At 42.8% G+C, this 21,411-nt stretch overlaps 1 protein-coding gene across 1 annotated transcript; it reads right to left on the reverse strand.

Annotated features, from left to right (window-relative positions):
- Positions 1 to 15,038: 15,038 nt before the first annotated feature.
- Positions 15,039 to 18,897, reverse strand: LOC308159769 (uncharacterized protein). The gene is made up of 5 exons (XM_080533584.1): positions 18,767 to 18,897; positions 18,082 to 18,206; positions 17,540 to 17,637; positions 16,776 to 16,829; positions 15,039 to 16,402 (listed from the first exon to the last, which is right to left on the reverse strand). Exons 1-5 carry the CDS (start codon positions 18,812 to 18,814, stop codon positions 16,275 to 16,277), a joined length of 453 nt encoding a protein of 150 aa, XP_080389710.1. The 5' UTR covers positions 18,815 to 18,897; the 3' UTR covers positions 15,039 to 16,274.
- Positions 18,898 to 21,411: the final 2,514 nt, after the last annotated feature.

Genomic DNA, 21,411 nt, shown 5'->3' on the forward strand with positions numbered 1-21,411 from the left:
TGCCCTTTTGTGTTTTCATGTATATATATGCAGGGATGTTCAAAGTATTTTACTTTCAACCAGGTATCTGATTCTGATCACCTGTAGTCACTTGCTTAATCATATGATGTAGGAACTAGTTAACCCAATTCTTGTTGCACGCCCGGGGGCGTGCGGGGGATATCCTTTATTTTCGGGAAAATATCCCTTATTTTCAAATCCCAATGTTGACAGGTACTAGGACGTCGGGTTGTAAAGAAAAAGCTTCTTTATATAAGAATCTCTGTTGGCATACACTTTTGATCACTTTCAAACAATAAACGAGCTAGACTTTGACACTCAGCGGCAGCGCGCACACACACACCCGCGCAGCCACATCCAGCCCCCCCCCCCAAAACAATTAAAAACAATTATAATAATACAAATAATAATCATATTAAAAAGGCCCATATCTATTCATCTCTCATTCCGATCATTAAAGCATTAAAGCTGTTAACGTTAATAATGGCAGCTTTCCACCTACGTTGCAGAGAATCAGTATTGGACGGAGACGATGAACTGTTTTGCTCTCATGGTTTTATTTCCCACCTCACCACTGGTACATCTTTACATGGTTTTATTTCCCACCTCACCACTGGTACATCTTTACATGGTTTTATTTCCCACCTCACCACTGGTACATCTTTACATGGTGTATATTTCCCACCTCACCACTGGTACATCTTTACATGGTTAAAAGCAAAGAGCTGTCTTAAGACCTTCGCAACCAGATTGTTGCAAAACATGAAAATGGCACTACGTCGCTCCATGAGGACAAAACAGACTCCTGCTCATCTGAAAGACTTTGTATAATAATAATAATAGTGAGCTCCCTCAAGAAAGAGCAAGAATGCGCTCTGGGAGCTTGCTGGGAAGGTGACAGTCTACCCACCTTCCTAGTTTTCAAGTGAAGAATAATTATATTGTTTATGTTGTGTCTCAGGTCCCGTGGTAGGTTCAGCTTAAGGGGGGAGGAATGTGATATCCTGGTTAGACTACCTGTAGTACCACCCCACGCCAGTAGGGGACCACCAGATGCATTGGGCTGAGTTACCTGTTGAATAGCTGGGGTCCCAGATTAAGCTAGCAAGTGACCAGAGTACCACGTTGTTACTTACCGTTCTACAATAAATGGTTAACTTGAATCCTGGATGGCATTCCCATTATTCATAAGTTAGGTTACCACAATTATTATCCAAAAATAATTGAACGTTCGAAAGGTTTAAATATCCTAACCGCCGTCATAATTCCGTTAGCTTCTCGGTGGTCTTGTGGTTACGTCCGAGAACAATAGCGGTTCTGGCCTATCCGCTTGTTAAGTCTGACGTCAAAAGTGACGTTTAGCCATTTCCGAGTCCAAATCAGAAATTCCCCACACTAGAGTGACTGTGAACTACAGCGGTAGAATGACAGTTTAATCGTTTTTTAGACTCGGATCTATTCATACAACAAGGGACACAGCACTTTCCCGTTTTCTCCATATTGTCAGGGTATTTGAGCCTCGGAAAAGCGCTATATAAATATAATTAATTATTATTATTATTTCGCCATTTCGAAGACAGCGCCTCAGCCAACGTTGGCCCCGGAAATACGTCACGACTTAACAAGCGGATTCTAAGGTCGCAGGTACGAGACGGCACTATGAACTCGAGTGCGACCTGTATGTCAGAACCTTGATCTGGACCTGTATGTCCGACCCTTGATCCATAACAATAAAGCCAGATCAACCACACTTTTTGATATTTATTGACCGTGAACTGTCTTCTTAAAGCTACTTTATTGTGTGTTATCCATAGCCAATTTCAAGGCGTCAGCCATGTCATCTCAAGGTCGCCGGTTCGAATCCGGCCGCGGACATGTATTACTGCCTGTTGTTGTGTCTTGTTGTTCTCTCTGACTTACAAGATACCCTTTATAATAATAATGACTCTGGTCTCTGGAGCAACGTTCAACGTGCGTCTTTATTCACCATTCCAACAACCACTAGACCACACTAGTCAATCGATGATAACATTGTCAAGATGTAATGCTACGGAGGCAATAGCAATCAATCCCAGATCTATGCTAAACATATGAATTTCATAGCTTTCAGTCACGTGGTTTCTTCCCTAGCAACGACCAACCTGACGGGCAAAAAGTATCATAGCAACATCGCTCAACATGGCTGCCTACTATTTAGACCACCTCACTCATGAAGAACTATCAAGATACACGACGGTGATAGGAGTGGAGGATTGACACCATTCAAATAGTGTTGGATTCCCTGTCTTCTACTCTATCCGGACACGTTGGAATTATTTTCCTAACCCCCGGAGAATCAAAGTTATTGACCTGCAAAGGGTGCCTCCTTGACCGGCTTTTCCCGTGAATAACACCGGTTATGGAGGTGGTACAAACATAAGACTATTATTGCTAAATTCACCATCAGTATACGGTCATTTTGAGCCCTTAACCACCGCGCTGACACCCCGAGAAGATATACTTTTAATATGAAACTCGATCAACCGGGCGTTCACCGGCTGCTGGACGAAACTCCCAACTCCCGCTGTCAGCGAGGCGAGGGAATATTTATATCCGGGAATTCGCTCCTTGCTGTGTCCACGGTGATAGGAGTGGAGGATCGACTCCATTCAAATAGTGTTGGATTCCCTGTCTTCTACTCTATCCGGACACGTTGGAATTATTTTCCTAACCCACGGGAAATCAAAGTTATTAACCCGCAAAAAGTGGGTTTTGCCCGTGGGTTTTGCCCGCAAAAAGTGCCTTTTGCCCGTCAGGTGGACGTTTCCACTATGCTGTGACGTCACATGAAAGCTATGAATATACTACACCTGTCATCCCTGCTCTCTCTCACCCATCTTTCCTGTCAATATCTACTGCCTCTATCCCATTAAAGCAGAAATGCCCTAAAACTTTTTTTTCCCCAAACATCTAATGATGGGTAAAACTGAGCATGTTGATGAACTGCTGCTTGTTTGTGTTGTTTGGAAGGAACAGGTCTTTATTCATCGTAATAGGCATGTCTTCATCCATGGTTACGGCTGCTCCAGTCCTCCCACCTGCGGTGTGTCATGTCTTTTGTGGATGTGCCCTGATAACCGTCGAACACAACAACTGCCTCTCCATACTTCCTTCAGTTCCTTGTGACATACTCGCTGTACAGCTTGCAGATGTCCTTGTATGTGGATCCACGTGTCCATGGGATGCGCTGAACCAATACTCCACCATCCAGCACATACTGGACTTTTATTCAGAAATTTTATTTTTCTGACTTTTATTCAGAAATGTTAGTTTTCGGACTTTTATTCAGAAATCGTCGTTTTCGGACTTTTATTCTGAAGCATGGTATGTCTGACAGTTCTTCTGTAGGTGACCACTGAGCATGTTTCTTAATTCTTTTTATTGATTTTTTAGGCATGGACCTAGACAATACACATTACCATTTGGGGTGGTCGGGTGAGCTGGTTCAGCTTAGACATGAATATCATGAATAACAGCATGTAGGCAACATTATATAAATATCTAAACAGTAACAAAAAACGTATCCCCAAGGTGTTTCCCACCCACAGTCCATCGTTGATAACAAGAAATAATACTTAATGGTAATATCCCTGAGAGAAAAGTAATAAATTATAAACACAAACCAAAAGCATAACCCCAAACAAACAATAAAATAATAAAATCAAAATCATAATAGGACAATAAGGGTAAGGAGGGGGGGGTGGCATCTAATCATCATCTGGGTGAATGGTGGTCTACTCAGGTGATCGGCGAAGGGCTTCCAAGTCATGACAAAGGTTGTGTTGTAGTTCTGTAGTTTATTTGTATTTAATAATGGGCCTATATGTTTGCTCCTGACTGTGGGGCAAGGTATTTACCTCCTGGCCCCTCCCCCTGACCTGATAGGACCACTGGCTGTGACTGCATCTTGACCAAGTTTATAAGTAAGGATGTGGGCTCTGGCCCTGCCTCTTTTCTCCCTCACCTCTTGAGCAAGCAGCTCCCTCTCTCTCTCTCTCTCTCTGTCCCCTCCCCCTCTCGCTCTCTCTGTCTCTCTTTGCCAGACCAGCGTCCATCTTTGATGTCTGTGTACTTTTGCATTTTGAATAAATGGTCTTAAACTGCTCAATAACTGTTCTTCATTTTAGTAGCCAACAGGTTAGGAATTTACGACAGATGGCGAGCCTGAATCCCGGAGGTCTATAAAAAGGAATCTACGTTTGAAAACTTAAGCTGAATCCACGGCTCTGAAGACGGTAAGTATTAAAATAGCGCTATTTTCTGTTTAAACCGCTAGGGGCGCGTGTGCAACAGCTGGGTTTTCAAGCGTTTTCTTTGAGACTAAAAACAACCTTCAACTTTAAGGTTTAAAGTAAAGTAACTTGTTGGAAAAGGAAACACATCTTTCATAGTCTTTAAGCTGGGGTTGGTGAGAGCCGGATTTTGAAGTCCGTTTTTGTAAATATACGATTAGATTGGTATATTGGTGATAAGGGCCGAATTTTGTAATTCGCCTTTTTGTGTAATATTGTGTAGTCTATTTTTGTAACTAATAGATATTGTTTGCATGGTGTTATGGAATATCGTGTATGTGTGTAAAATTCGGTATTAGAGGAAGACGGACTCTAATAGTGTCTATATGAAAAAGTGTAGACTGCCAGCAACAAACTGATAAAGGCATTTTGAAGTGGACTGGTATATATTATTGATTGTAAGTATATTAGATCAGAAAAGAGTCTGATGTGGGTAAAATTGTAATTTGATAAAGTGTAACTGGATTATGAAGTCTATTTTGTAAGATATGTGAAAGAGCATTATTGTAGCAGTGAAAAACATATGAGCAGAACTGTAGACGCCATTACTCTTTGTCTGTGTGAGAGGACGCCATTGTGTGGGCGGCCATTTGCAGTGTACTGTCAGCGGAGTGTAGACGCCATTTGTGTTGTCCTGTGTAAGCGGAGCGATAACACGCACGCTCGGGCACGCGCGCAGACACGCGGACACAAAGAAGCCTAGATATCTCTGTGAAGAGACTGCATTGTAGTGATTCAAAGATAGAAAGATAGTGAATTGATCATCGGGGGATTTAAAGTAGTTTAAAGATATTTGTCATAGTTTGTTAAAAGTAAAGATAGATTGTGACTTTAGGTTAGATTCAAAGCATATGAGGCAATTTGTGCGTGAGCCTAGACAAGGCTGCTTTCCCTGAGCAGAATCACAGCAGGGTCACAGACCCCAATAAAACGGCCCTGCCTGCTTGCATAGAATGTTGACGAGAGATCTGTAGAGATCACTCATAGATTGATGTTTTTAAATGATTGTTCTATATTAAATTACTTTAATTAATTTAATTAATTACTAATTGGTTGAATTAATTATTCAGATCATTCATTATCTGTTTCACAAAACTTTGATCAATTGTTTTGTGATAATCTAATGATAATCATTCCTTTTTTGATATTTTGATAAATAGCTGAATGACTTCACAGGTTTGCATCAATGAAGTGTCAATGAATAATTCTAACTAATCATTCATTCCTTTCACTGAACAAGTCGATTTCTTTAACAGGTTGTAATTAATAACTAATCATTCATTCCTTTCATTTAACAGTTGATTTATTTACAGGTTGTAATTAATATTTGTAATTTACATATTTTATTTTAGTTAGGTCATTTCCACAGTGTTTGATTAAGGAATAGCAGAATAGTACATATTTGATAGTTGAGCAGTAAAAGGGTTTTTGTGGATCAGTGAATACTTAGGCGTTACCAGCCTTTGTGATTTAATAATTGTGTTGACCAGAACTGTAATTAGTATTGAATGAGTAATCAAGTGACACATATTCATAAACAATTAGGAAACACATTTAAGTATAAAGTACTTACACAGCTATTAGATTTAAGTTAATACTGCACTGACATACACAAGAGGCAAGTCTGTTATTCTGAAGTTGCAGGGTTTTTGTGGGGATGGTTAATACAGTTATATTGGACTAGCATTTGTTTAGCAAACAAGACAAAATAAGGTGGGTTGTAAGAAGCGTACACCTTATCTAATATAGAATATTGTCAGCATATTGAGCAAAGTAGAATGGGGTCGAATTCCACGAAGCTGTTAAAAGATATTAGTGAACATCGTGGAATGTTGGCTACGTTATCCCCTATGGCTATAGTGGAAAAAATGAATCCTCTTGTTAGGGAAATTAGCAAAATGTCTACGAAATGGAATAGCCGTTGGGCATACATTGAACAGCCGTGGCCGAAAGAGGGCAGCATTAATTTACAATTAATTGCAACATTGGAAATACTTATCAATGGGCACAAAGCACATCAAAGAGGAAAGATTAGATCAGAGAAACGCAAGTTAGAGTTAGCTATTTTAGATCTATTTAAGGTAGAGGGACAGAAAATAGCTCAGATGGAACCGGAAAAGAAAAAAGAATTGGCCAGAACACTGGAACAGAAACTGAACATTTCATCCCCAGACCTGTGTCCTGCCTCCAGTCCCCCTCCATATGCTAAGGCACTGGAGGATCATTCCCAGAAGAAGAAGAAGGAGCCAAGGGGAAAAGGGGACGACAGGAGTGACGAGGAAGATGACAGCGAAGATGGCAGTGAAGACTCAAGTGATGACGACAATGCAGATGGAGGCTACAACGCGCAGGTCAGGAAGATGATAGCCACAGCCGAAAGGAAAGGTGGGAGAAGACGCCCGGAGAAAGAGGGAGATTGTCACCGAATGTCATCACATACATTAAAGAACTGTCCAGTGCTGATTCGGGGTAACAAGATGGAATATCATCCGTGGCATCATACAGATTTGTCTGAAGTGATCGAGAAACTCCCAGTTCTTCAAGAGGGAGGACATTCGTGGACGCGAGAGGTCGACGTGATACTGACAGGAACGCAGGCCGCGATGGGAGACCTGAAAAGACTCTTAGCTTTTATTGCAGGATTGGATACAATGCAGGAAATATTGATGAAGGCAGGACTTCATAGATATATCAATACATCAGTTTATGATCCAGAGCTCTTCGCAGCAAACAGAGGCAGGCTGTGGAAAGCAATCAGAGAGACCTACCCTACTCACATTCACCCAGACAATATCATTGTGAAGCCACTGGGGGGGGATGAGAATCCCAGGGGTTATGTTGCCCGTGTGCACACTCAATGGAGAAGTGTGACAGGGAAAGACGCTGAAGATAACCCCTTAGAAAAATCCATAATCAGGGAAAAAATACAAGAAGGGCTTCCTACCCCAGTTAAGGATAAGCTAGCAGAAGTGGTGGGGCTACGACACATGAACAAAGCTGTTTATATAGACCACGTAGCTCATCAAGTTGAGTTATATCGAAAGAACATTCAGATACAGAAGGCACGAGACGAAGAATCCCTCAGAATATTGACTCATTTGCAATTGACTGAAAGCGAGAGGAACATAGAGGGAGTGCAGGCTTTAGCCCCACAGCAACAGCCACCTGGAGTGCAGACTGCTACTTACCAGTCCTACTCACAGGGGCCACAAGGGGGGTATCCTGCTACTTACCAGTCCTACCCACAGGGGCCACAAGGGGGGTATCCATACCCACAAGGGCCACCAGGGGTGCAAGCGGTTCCATACCAGATGTACACACAGCCTGGCCAAGGACCACCACCAGGGGGATGGACAGCAGCAGGGAAGGAGATGCTAGAACCATGCCAATGCGACCAGAATGGACATCTAGCCTGTGCCTGCTGCAACAGGCCCCAGGGGGGCGCAGGGGGGAGCCAAGGAGGAGGATATTGGCCCCCTACTACACCTGCTCCAGGAGTGATGAACCCTTACGGAGGCCCAGCAGCTGGCCTATAGGGGTGCCCGGAAGATCCGAGTGGGAGGTGCCAGCTGGTGGTGACAAAGAAGCCTGAAGGCGCCACACACCTCCCTATGTCTAGAGAATATGTGAAGACAATCGGATTTGAGGGAATTAAACAGCTGATTCCTACAACTGAGCTTGTAGACTTAGAGTACAAGGGACAGAGAGCAACTCTGTCAACACTTGTGTCAGAACACACGCCAACAGGGCTGCTAGGGAGAGATGCTCAATGCCAATTGAACTGTACAGTAAAATGCACACCTGACGGCTGTCAGGTGACGGTGCCATCCGGTGTTCAGATTCCATCGACAGCCAGAGTGATTAAGCATAGAACAGACCTACAAGCTTTGCCTTTAAAGGGAGCTGATATAGAATATTGGGTTGATGGGTCTTGTTACGGGGTAGGAGAAACGTTGTGCGCTGGGTATTCCTTAGTTAAAGCACAGAATTCAAAGTTTATTGTAGAACAGGCTGAGGCAGTTCCTCAGCCTTGCTCGGCTCAGTTGGCTGAATTGATTGCCCTCACAGAAGCATGCAACTTGGGAACCGGACGGAGAGTGACAGTGTACACCGACTCTGCCTATGCACATAATGTTTGTCATTTTAATGGAGCTGTATGGAGGGGGCGGGGTTTTAAGAGAACTGATGGTACGCCTATACAGCATCACGCACAGATCATGAAGCTGTTACAAGCCATGATGAAGCCAAAGGAATTAGCTATAGTGAAGTGTGCCACACACAGGTCTGACTCATCACATGTCACACAAGGTAACAGGGCTGCAGAAGATGCAGCCAAAGCCATTACAGGAGCAGACAAGGCAGGTAAAGGTCTTCTGGTCACACATGAAAAGCAATTACAGGGCATGGTCACACTTGAGGATTTATTGATGTTACAGAGTAGAGCAACTATGTTAGACAAGAACGTTTGGCTAGCAAGGGGGGCAAGTCAGGATGACACAGGTCTATGGAGGAATCATGAGGGGTTGGTTGTAGCACCCTCAGATTTAATAGGCATGTTAATACGGGAAGCTCATGGATTAGCACATGTGGCTAGGGGGGAGGTAAGACGCAAAATCACCAAGGAATATGGGTTTTGGAGTCCATATTTGATGGAACAGATTGACCATGCTTTGGGTCAATGTGGGGTCTGCTGGAGAAACAACATCAGAGTGGGTACACCAGTGGTGTCTGGGCATATCCCTACCCCAATAGGGCCACGGGTGGTGGACAGGGGGGTGGATGTACAGAGTAGGCAGGATGTTGTGCCAACAGGTGCCGAGGTCCCCAGAGAACCTGAGAAGGAGGAGCTACGACGAGATGCTGTGGTGTTGCCAGAGCCAGTGGCAATGCCAGTGTTACAGCCAGTGACATTACCGGCAGTGCCTGAAACCGAGGGGACAGTGGAAAGCTGTCCAGATGCCAATGAACCAGAAACCAACGAAGCAGAGAGTGCTGACAGTCTGGAGGTCCAGCCTGGGAGTGTCCAAAGCCTGGACACCTGTGCTACTGGGGATGCTGGCGAGTGCCTGCACCATGCTTCAGATGATGCTGAGGGCGACTCCCCAGACCTTGATCAGCGTGGGAGGGGACCAGGCGGCTGCCCGAACCTCAATGACACTGACGGACGACGACCAGTTAGGAAAAGATTAAAGACTATGAATAGGGTAGTGAAGCAGCAGATCAAAGGGAACGACGGGAATGGACAGCAGATGATAGCATGGCTGGAAACGGTCTTAGGGGCATGGGAAACTTACTTTGCTAAGATAGGCGCACCTATTATAGCAGACATGATTTTTGACTTTCTTAGGAGGCAGGGCCTCATTGACTGTTTTTGGAAAATCAGTCACTCAGTCCACGTTAATGAACTTTTCAGAAGACTAGTCCTCACCTGAGGTGAAGATCTATGCATTAATGCATTCCCTTTGTCCTATGCTTACTGTTGGAGAATTATGGGTTATGATAACTGAATGTCATTATTTGTGTATTGTTTGTGTATTTGTGTGATTGATGTCAGTTGAGAAGTGATGTGGTGGTTATGCAAAGATAGGAAAGAGGTTCTGTTCCTAGCGCAACGAAAATGGAAGCTCCTGACTATGAAAGTGTTATCAATCTGAGACAGCGGTAAAGGCTGTTCTCCAACTGGGTTCAAGTGCTAGCAACCTCTGACCCTGACGCTTCAAGGACAAAGAAAACATCGGTCGTTGGAAGTTTTTGTGTTGAAATATGTATGATGTACTGTGTTTAGATTAATTTGTATTGTTATTTTTAGGATTCTTTTTTATTGTTGATTGTTTGTATTTGGTTTATATGATATCTTTGGTTGCTGGTACTGGTGCTGGGTTGGTCTGTGTTATTATGTTTCTTGTGTTGTGTGTTGATGTAGTTTTTCTGTTGTTTATTGGAACATGTTGTTTATTTTTTGAATTTTTTATTTATTTATTTATTTATTTTTTTTTCTCTTTGGTTTCTTAGTTACAGTCGGTGGGGTTTTGTGTTTTTGTTTTTGTTTTGTGGTCATTTAGTTTCGGAACACCCTCTGGGTATTCCGAGGGGGGAATCTGTAGTTTATTTGTATTTAATAATGGGCCTATATGTTTGCTCCTGACTGTGGGGCAAGGTATTTACCTCCTGGCCCCTCCCCCTGACCTGATAGGACCACTGGCTGTGACTGCATCTTGACCAAGTTTATAAGTAAGGATGTGGGCTCTGGCCCTGCCTCTTTTCTCCCTCACCTCTTGAGCAAGCAGCTCCCTCTCTCTCTCTCTCTCTCTGTCCCCTCCCCCTCTCGCTCTCTCTGTCTCTCTTTGCCAGACCAGCGTCCATCTTTGATGTCTGTGTACTTTTGCATTTTGAATAAATGGTCTTAAACTGCTCAATAACTGTTCTTCATTTTAGTAGCCAACAGGTTAGGAATTTACGACAGATCCTAAGTGAAAATCTATTTTTTTCTAATGTAATGTGATTCAGGATCTCTTTGAGCCAGCTATTATGTGAAGGGGGGAGGGTGTGTGTCCATTTAAATAAAATAAGTCGTCTTGCAAGTAGGGTTGTAAAAGCAAGGACGCGTCTCTCGAAAAAATGGGTGTTGTAGGCGGTGGGATTCCGATTCCGAATAGGGCTGTGAGAGGTTCAGGTTCGAGGTTCCTGCCAAAAACTGTCCCGAGTGTATCAAAGACCTGGCGCCAGAAGTCTGTCAGTTTCGGACAAGACCAGAACATGTGGGTATGGTTAGCAGGTGATTGTTTGCATCTGTTAAGTGTCGCTGGTGTCTGGATATCTTTTTGCCAGTCGAGCATTCGTGTAGTGTACTCTGAAGAGGACCTTGCATTGTAATAAGCCGTGTCTAGCACACATAGAAGTTGAATGGACTAGATCAAGGATTTGATCCCACTGGTCGTCAAGTATCGGCACCCCAATTTCCTGTTCCCAGGTCTGTTTCAGGTAGGCTGCTGGAGCCGGGTTGAGGGAGTCAATGGAGTCATAAATTATGGAGATAGAGCGTCTCTGAGCGGGCTTTGGACTAAGTAAAGAGTCGAACGGAGACCCGGGTGGATGATTGGGGAAATGGGGATATTTAGTTTTAATAAAATGTTTGACCTGGAGGAAACGAAAAAAGTGAGATTGGGGCAGTTCAAACCTGGATGAGAGCTCTGCAAAGTCTGTAAAAATTCCGTCCTTGTAGAGATCTTTGACACTAACTAAGCCTTTGTCACGCCAGATACGAAAGGTGGGGTCAAAAGAAGAGGGTGGGAATAAATTATTTTCATAGATTGGGGCCAGGGTGGAAGGTTTATCCAGTCCAAAATGTTTACGAAATTGTAGCCAGATCTTAATCGAATGGTGACAACTGGGTTTTGGGAGATATTGTGAATTTTGAGAGGAAGTTGTGCCGTGAGGAGAGACTGAAGGGAGACCTTTGATGACTGTAGCTCTATCTGGGCCCATGAGGGAGGTGTTTCGGCCCTGTCTTTGAACCAATGACGGAGTTTATCAATATTGCACGGCCAGTAATATTGAATGAAGTTGGGTAAGGCTAAACCGCCAGATTTTTGGGGAAGTTGTAGGATAGCTTTCTTAATACGTGGGGGTTTATTAGCCCATAAGAACGAGGATATCAGCTGATCTAGATGACGGAAAAAGGACTTGCTCATAAAGATCGGAACGTGCTGGAAGACCATGAAGATGTTGATGAACTGCTGCTTGTTTGTGTTGTTTGAAATGAACAGGTTTTATTCATCGTAATAGGCATATCTTCATCCAAGGTTACGGCTGCTCCAGTCCTCCCACCTGCTCGCCTGCGGTGTGTCATGTCTTTTGTGGATGTGTCTGTGTTTCCCGGAAGGTCAGGTGTGAGGAGCTCCCAAATGGCATCTGCTAGCACCGGCTTCTGTGGCTGTCGAAGCAGCAGGGAGGTGTCAAACAGTGCTGGACGATAACTACACAGCTCATACCTGAACACTGGTGCCAGGTCTCATACCTGAACACTGGTGCCAGGTCTCATACCTGAACACTGCCAGGTCTCATACCTGAACACTGATGCCAGGTCTTGTGAAGCTTTAGCAGCAATTATGAGGAAACGTTTGGAAACGTTATTTCAGTCGATTCTTCCTCCCCTTTAATAATACCAATTGGTATTGTATTTTATATCGTTGGAAAGCCTGATTAGTCGCCTTTACAACGAGGTACAACTTGTAAGGATGCATTCGTGGAATGAGTAACACAGCTAAACGTCTGGGTAGCGGCCCCCCAAAAATTGCCAAAAGCCCCTGCAATATTCTGGTATTCACTCGTTTTGAGCTTCAAGTGCTGGCAGGTCTATGTCACTCACAGGTGACTGGCACCTGAATGGCACCTAATTGACAGGAATTATATTCTGGGGCCAGTGGCGATCCCATATCTCCAGAATTTGGGAGTGGAGAGGGTGGAATGGCCTGCCGTGAATCCAGACCCAGTGGTGTAGTCTACGTGATACGCAGGACTACGCCGTATACCCACTAGGAAAGGCCAAGGATTTGCGTATACCCACTAGAAAATGCGAGAGGATACGTAACGGCATTTTGTGACAGAACTTTCACACTTTTATTCATAAAATTCACCCCGTCTGTGTTACGAAGCACTTACTTCGAACTTTCTAACATGTTTGTTATCGCATAACCAGTCGTTCAGAATGCTAGTCTCAGTATTTCCCCTACAGAGCCTTGGGGTGGGCGGGCCGCGAATTTGCGAAACCTAGGATGGTAGGGGGAGGCAGGGCAATACCGCTACCTGATTGGTTGGCGAAGCACTCCCTCATTGGCTGGCGAGTCTCTCGTGCCCTGCCTCCCCTTACCATCCTAGGTTTCGCAAATTCGCGGGCGGGCCAGACCTCCACACACAGCTTCGTGCCGCTGGAGAATGGTTTGGTTTTGGTTTTGTTTTAGCTCGAGAGAGTTTTTGCAGGGTGAAAGCTCTGTAGAAGAAAGTAAGCAAGTTGAAACGTTAGCAAATGTAATTACTGTGTTCTGACAGAGAAAGTTGGTTCAAATTAGTCGTTATTATTGTGATTAGAAAGTGTCTGATTATAGTTTCATGGTGTGAATAATAGTGTCAAAGAACTAGCAAGCTAGCTAGCTCAGAGGTGATTAGATGAGCTAGTCTGCTGCACACTTGCCAGCTAAAGAGCTAACTGGAGGCACTTTATTATTTTACTTAAAGTAGATATACTATCTTTCTTATTCTGCTAGAGTTGGGCTTTATGGTAATACCATAATGGCATATACAGTACATGGACAGTGGATTGAAGCATTGGAACAAACCCTCACTCATTGGGAATTTCTGTTTTTTGCAGTTGGACATATGATTTTCTTACAGGTGAGAGAGTAAGTAAAGACAGCATCTGACTGCATTGCCCACAGCAACCCAATATTCAATTAGAATGATGTTATGATTTGATATGAATTCAATGTATACCTCTTATTAAATTATAAATACTCTGGTTGTTATATTTGCCTTTTGGTTGACAGCAAAATAGGGAGAGAGGAGGATAGAGAGGGAGAGAATGAGAGAGAGCAGGATGGTGTCGGCACACCAGAGAGAGAGAGAGCAAGAACCAGGTGAGAAAGTGGACAGGTAGTCAAGACCACATAAGTAAGTAGCCTAGCCTAATGGCCCATAGGGAAGGAGCCTATCTCCTGTTTCTGTAGCGTGAGGCAGCTTGATGTACAAGTACAGTCCATGCCACCCCCCCCAAGGCAGCAAACACCGGTGTAGATGCATACTGTATGCATAAGTGAGTGTGGTGGTGCTTATGGGGTGTCGCTACGCGCTACGGGACAGGTGTCGCTCTGACTGGGAGGGCAAAATCACAGTATACCCACTAGAAAAAACTAGACTACACCACTGTCCAGACCTCAACCCAAATGAACACTTGTGGGATCAGCTTGGGTGTGCTGTACGTGCCAGAGTGACCAATGCAACCATGTTGGCTGACTTGCGGCAAATCCTGGTTGAGGAATGGGATGCCATCCCACAGCAGTGTGTGACCAGGCTGGTGACCAGCATGAGGAGGAGGTGCCAAGCTGTTGTGACTGCGTAGGGAAGGTGTGACATTGAAATGAGGTGCAGAGCCTGCAGCAGAGGGCACTTTACCTATTCAAAGACTCGAGAAACAAGAACATTTAAAAAGACGATTGAGCCTTTCCTCCCATCGGCAGCATCCAGCTATGGATGTCCTCGATCCGGTCCCGTTATTAAATCAGTGCGAACAATCTGCGTAGCGAAATAAGCATCCTCAAAAGATGAAACCGACATGTATCCATGCAAGGTGCATAACCATTGCTAAATCAAGCATTCTGTTCATTTATCAGACCGACAGCAACATTGTAGCTTGTGCGTAATCTGCACTGCGAGGGATCTTTGTTTCTTCTGAGTCTGACCCATTTTTTGTCTTTGTCCTCGCAAGGGGGAGGGATGACGGAACAGTTCTACTCTGCCCCCATATCTAACAGCATGGACTGTATCTAACAGCATGGATTATCTTGGGCTCACGTTATTTCTAATTTTCTAATACATCAAACATTTCCTAAAAATACAGAGCCTATTCTTAAAACAGATTTAATGACGCGATTGCAATGACGTGATGTGTAGCCTACTTATTAATAAAGTTAGTAAATCACACATTCAAATATGCAACACATACGGTACAGATTTATTAATAATTGAAGACGGTGAACAAATACACTTAGTATACAAGCACTCCACCATCTGAGAATAATTTCCAAAGAGGATCCATATTGTGCGTTCATGTGTGTCACTTTATAATCCACTCTCAATAATTAAATGATGTGATGAAATATTGTACTACAATTGAAAAATATATGATATCAAGCCATTTTGGCATATTCTGTCCAAAATAAAAAGTAGGATGCATTCTGATTAGACAATACAAAGCAGCCAAAAATAGCCTAATAAAAATAGAAAGACTAAAGCCTTTGTACCTCTGTCTAACTTCACAAACACAGTGATCACAATACCGTCACAAACAGTCCATTGATGTTAGATGGCAACGGTTAAAAGCACAGACCCAAAATAAACAGCCCCCAGGGTCTGGCTGTGACAGTCACAGAAAAAACATCTCAATAGTCTCTCCTCTAGTCACCTGCTCTCTCGCTCCCTTCTCCCAACACATCTTCAGAAGGAAGCGAGGGAGAGAGGATGCAAGGAATAGAGGAAAGACTATTTGGACGGAAACCAGGGAGGGGAACTATAATTGGGCCGTGTGCAATTAACATGCATCACACCTGCAAATAACACCTGCAATCGCAATGGCAGAGACCGTGGATGACATGTCTACAATTAACAAGTGACAAACTTGATAACATAAATGGGAAAAAAAAATATGGATGTATATGGTTAAAAACCATTTTCTTGTGACATTTTCACTGACAGTCCTTGTTGTATTACTGCAACTGTATAATGTATTGTTCTGTATTCAGGTTAATATTTTGCCTGTAAATGTACACCTTGTCTAACTTGATAACATTAATGGAGAAAAGAAATATGGATGTATATGGTTGAAAACCCTTTTTCTTGTGACATTTTCACTATGACAGTCCTTGTTGTATTACTGTAACTGTATCATTTATTGTTCTGTATTAATATTTTGCCTGTAAATGTACAGCTTGTCTAACTACGGCATCCGACCAAGCCCTCTGTGTGTAAATACTGCAAAATAATGACTTTGACCATGTTTGTTTAAACAAAGACACTCCATATAATTGGGTTATCATATCATATCTCAAATTCACTACTCCTTTGTTGGGAGAGAACAAACCCCAGGCCACTCGTTTTCAAAGGCAGGCAGGTTGGCATTTACGCTTGAGCCAATAGAAACAGTTCAGTTTGTTGTTAAAATGGTCTAAATGGTTATTCCATGTCTGCCATTTCAACATCTGCTGCCTTGGATGCACCTCGTCTCTTCTTGTTCTTCCTCGTCTTCTTCGTTGGTGCCGGGGCCTTCGTAGTAGGGGCAGGGGCTGCCTTTGGTGCCTCAGCTGAAGAGAGACACAGTGGATTGCGTATTAATAATAATAATGAATCCCTCAAGACCAAGCGCCGGACCTGGGGTGATGGGGCCTTTTCAGCCGCAGCCGCAGACAGGCCAACACCCTCCCAACATTTAAACAGAACCCTCAAAACCCACCTCTTCCAGCTTGCCTTCACCAGTTAACCCTCACCCCCTCCCCCTCCCCCTCCCCTTCCCATGTGTCCCCAGCACAGAGAGAACAAACCCCAGGCCACTCGTTTTCAAAGGCAGGCAGGTTGGCATTTACGCTTGAGCCAATAGAAACAGTTCAGTTTGTTGTTAAAATGGTCTAAATGGTTATTCCATGTCTGCCATTTCAACATCTGCTGCCTTGGATGCACCTCGTCTCTTCTTGTTCTTTCTCGTCTTCTTCGTTGGTGCCGGGGCCTCCTCAGCTGAAGAGAGACACAGTGGATTGCGTATTAATAATAATAATTACACCCCCTCCCCCTCCCCTTCCCATGTGTCCCCAGCACTACCTTAATTAGACCCCTATACTTTCTTTCTCTATTTCTTTCTTGTTTCTTTTTATTATTACTACTCAATCTTTTCAGTTTGTAAAGCGTCTTTGAGTGTCTAGAAAAGAGGTATTTAAGTCTAATGTATTATTATTATTTGTATTATTATTATTAATAAATTGGTAAAAACAGTACTGTGCAATAAATACGTTTATCAAGTGATACTGTATGTAATGTATCTGTTACGGTATATGTGGGAATACGGTACATGTGGGAAAACTAGGGTTAGGGTTAGGTGCTAGGGTGCTACGGTTAGGGGTAGGGTTAGGATTAGGGTTAGACATGCCAGCATGTACCAAGTCGACGTAGCACCTAACCCTAACCCTAGTTTTCCCACATGTACCGTATTCCCACATGTACCGTAACATATCTATTGCTATATGGGGAAATGACTTGAGCCCTGACTGGGGAAAAAACTATAGCCCATCAAGATACATGCAAGATAGTTACTGTACACTATTTCATTTGAGTTTTTATTGTTGTAAGTCGCTGTGGACAAAGGCGTCTGCTGAATGCCCTGAATGTAAATGTGACACACACACACACACACACAGTTAGAAAAGTCCTACAAAAGGCCCAGCGTTTACCTTCTTTCTGGGTCGCCTCTCTTTTCATGTGATGCAGCTGTTTGAGAAGTTTGTTCCTCTTTTTTCCAGACAGGGTGATGTTCGCTCTAGCGCTGGTACTGAGAGGAAACAAATATATATCAAATAAATAAATAAACCAATTCAGATCAGTTCACAGCATGGAAGGCATGCAGACAAAAGATCGGACCTGAATACATATAGGTTACATTAAACATCGAGGCCTCTACCTAACCCTAGTATCTAGCAGGAGGATCTCAGCTCCCAACTATTGAATTAAATGATTTTGGTGTAACAAGAAATGTGTGATAACAAAACCCCATTATTATTCGAAATCAATTACTTAAGAACAAATAAACATGGAATGTTCCTACACGAATAACGACAGTATTCCCATAGGAGTCTTAGAAAAACATTACATAAAGAATGCCCAGTCCATTGTCTTTATAACTACACTAGGTAGGTTATTCCCTAGTTTCAAGGAAAGATATCTCTCTCTCTCTCTCTCTTCTCCCTCCTTGTGTGTGTGTGTGTGTGTAGCCTACTTTCTCTTCTTTAGGTGATGGATCGTGGTGAGGCCCTCATCGATCACGGCTCCTACGATCATGTGCCTTCTCTTCTTCTCTCTGGTGATGTACCTCCGCCTCTTGTACAGCTTCTTCCCCAATTCCTTCAGGAGAACAACAGCCATATGAGAGTGGATCCCTTGCCATTGTGCCCAAGCTTTTTAGGCACAGGCCTGGAGATTTCCCCCTGACTTTCTATTGGGGAGTCTACGGTCCCGGCCATCATTAAGCACTCTGTGACAAGACTGCTTTTTTGGAAAAGGGGCTATACAAATACATTTTGATCGATTGATATCCTCCTATTGTCTATGATTGAAAAGTTTCCTTTACTGAGTCAGCTAGCTAGCTACCTTCTCTTAACAACATACAAACTAAAGTTCTTTGTTATCTGTTAATTAAACTAATTAATTGTATTCAGCATGAACTTAACCAGTAGAGAAAACAATACCAAATTCCAACAATTGACTGACAAGTTGATTGCATGGAAAATAAAACATTCTTCTTCTCCTTCTTCACCACGCAAGCTAGCTTGCGAACGCTAGCTTCTAGCATAATTTAACTGAACAAAATAACCTACAGAGTTATAGATTTAGACTCGAAAATGCATTCTATACATTGTTCTAATGTTAAGTGTTAACTTGAGAGTCAAAAAGAGAATTCTTACTGTTTTTGGCCTATTGATTTTGCCACCCGGAGTTCCTGACTTTACCATGCTTGCGGTGGACAGCTAACACATGGAGTAGGGTCCAGCTGCGCGCATCAAATCTTCTTCTTCTTCTTTTTATTTGATTGGCGGTTGGCAACCAGTGCACCACCGTGCATTACCGCCACCTACTGGACTGTGTGGACTAACACATTTGGCTATGGCATGTAACTCACTTCATATTTAACAAACTAACACGTTTGGCTATTGCATGTAACTCACTTCATAGTTAACAAACTAACACGTTTGGCTATGGCATGTAACTCACTTCATAGTTAACAAACTAACCTGTTTGGCTATGGCATGTAACTCACTTCATAGTTAACAAACTAACATGTTTGGCTATGGCATGTAACTCACTTCATAGTTAACAAACTAACATGTTTGGCTATGGCATGTAACTCACTTCATAGTTAACAAACTAACATGTTTGGCTATGGCATGTAACTCACTTCATCATAGTTAACAAACTAACATGTTTGGCTATGGCATGTAACTCACTTCATCATAGTTAACAAACTAACATGTTTGGCTATGGCATGTAACTCACTTCATAGTTAACAAACTAACATGTTTGGCTATGGCATGTAACTCACTTCATAGTTAACAAACTAACATGTTTGGCTATGGCATGTAACTCACTTCATCATAGTTAACAAACTAACATGTTTGGCTATTGCAGGGTGGAGTGTACTCCCGACCGCTAGGGGGCGATAGTATTGGTTTATGTGTTTAGTACTCTCTGTTAAGAGGTTAGAGTTAGGAGAAGTTGTGGTGGCCATTGTGGATGCCAGGTGGTCCGAGGATACACGCTGTTTCTCCTCTCTCTTTAGGACGTGTTTGCCTGTTATACGTAAGTCTGTTATTAGTTATATGTATCTTATTATCAGATTGTGGTTAACAGTAATCGTTCATGTTTGTTTATATCTTGTTATGTATGTCTTGTTTTGGTAATTGTATTTACTCATACGCTGTATTCCCACCCACAGGGTGTTGACATCTTTGTCTGAATAAATATTATAAACCGACATTGAGGAGTCTTCTTCAGCTATGGCATGTAACTCACTTCATAGTTAACAAACTAACATGTTTGGCTATGGCATGTAACTCACTTCATAGTTAACAAACTAACATGTTTGGCTATGGCATGTAACTCACTTCATAGTTAACAAACTAACATGTGTGGCTATGGCATGTAACTCACTTCATTATAGTTAACAAACTAACATATTTGGCTATGGCATGTAACTCACTTCATAGTTAACAAACTAACATGTTTGGCTATGGCATGTAACTCACTTCATCATAGTTAACAAACTAACATGTTTGGCTATGGCATGTAACTCACTTCATAGTTAACAAACTAACATGTTTGGCTATGGCATGTAACTCACTTCATAGTTAACAAACTAACATGTTTGGCTATGGCATGTAACTCACTTCATAGTTAACAAACTAACATGTTTGGCTATGGCATGTAACTCACTTCATAGTTAACAAACTAACATGTTTGGCTATGGCATGTAACTCACTACTCCCAGCAGGCAAGCATGTGGCAGCACGTCTCGCCATCCAGCTGGGCTCGCAAACACAAACACAAACACACGACTTCTCACATACTCTTGTCTTCAGTCTCAGCACTGTCTACGCACTTTGTCCAACACAATAACATGTTCTACAGGGAACGATGTCGGGGGGGTATTCCATCAACGTTCCGCATTTACGATCCCAATGAATCCCGTAAAGACAAGTCGGCTTATTTACTCCATGAACGTGCAGCGTTGACCTTCCCAAATTAGTTCCTCATTCTAAATCTCTGGTGAGACTGGTCTCAAATAATCAGTCAAACAATACGATCAGGGTACGAATATTTCGACCGAGGACCATGGGGGCAGCCATGATCCCCGCTCCATCTGCCGTCAACCACTGTTCAGCCTTCCGCGCGCATCAAATCCATCACCCGGAAATGTGATGTACCATACGTCATCATACCGCGCCTGCATATTTGCATAGACTACGTCATCGTGTGACGTGGGAAAGCAGGGCAGAGTTCCGTATTCTATTCTGATTGGTTGGAGTGACACATTTTGGGGATTCCCATTGGACGTTCAGACTTTGTGACAATATCCGTGTCCGAAATGTCCAAGTAATCTGTAAAACAAGGAATACATTTTCAAATAGGCCTACGTATTCTATCATGTAGTATACATCTGCATCAGTCTGTACTTGAGATAAATTCATACTTCATACTTCATGTCATGTATTCCTGTTCAATAAGATGTAGCTTGTCTCCATCTTGTGGTTGGTCAATGGAAAAGCATCATTTTACAGGACATGGTTCGAGCACCAGCACCATAGAGCATAATATAATATATTTTAAAATCTCTGCCAGCACTGAACATTGTTTTTTAAACAAATCTGATTCAGAGCTTTTAAAAATATATATTGTTTGTTTTAACGCCCTCCCGTGGTAGCATGGGGTACTGCATCGACCAAGATCAGTTCCGTTAAGACACCCATGCCATTCAACATAGGACGAAGAATATAGAACGTGAATCTGATCATCTGTGCAAAATTCTATATTGTTGTATCTAATACTACCTTTA

Source organism: Nansenia antarctica, assembly GCF_963989245.1.
Source record: "Nansenia antarctica genome assembly, chromosome: 6".
NCBI lineage: Eukaryota > Metazoa > Chordata > Actinopteri > Argentiniformes > Microstomatidae > Nansenia > Nansenia antarctica.

Bases quoted from the DNA above. Each gene is read 5' to 3' on its own strand.
- LOC308159769 (XM_080533584.1), bottom strand. From the start codon at position 18,814: ATGGTAAAGTCAGGAACTCCGGGTGGCAAAATCAATAGGCCAAAAACA. The intron at 18,207-18,766 runs GTAAGAATTCTC...GTTCTCCTGAAG, and splicing joins AAATCAATAGGCCAAAAACA to GAATTGGGGAAGAAGCTGTA. The intron at 16,830-17,539 runs GTAAACGCTGGG...GTCTCTCTTCAG, and splicing joins AGAGGCGACCCAGAAAGAAG to CTGAGGAGGCCCCGGCACCA.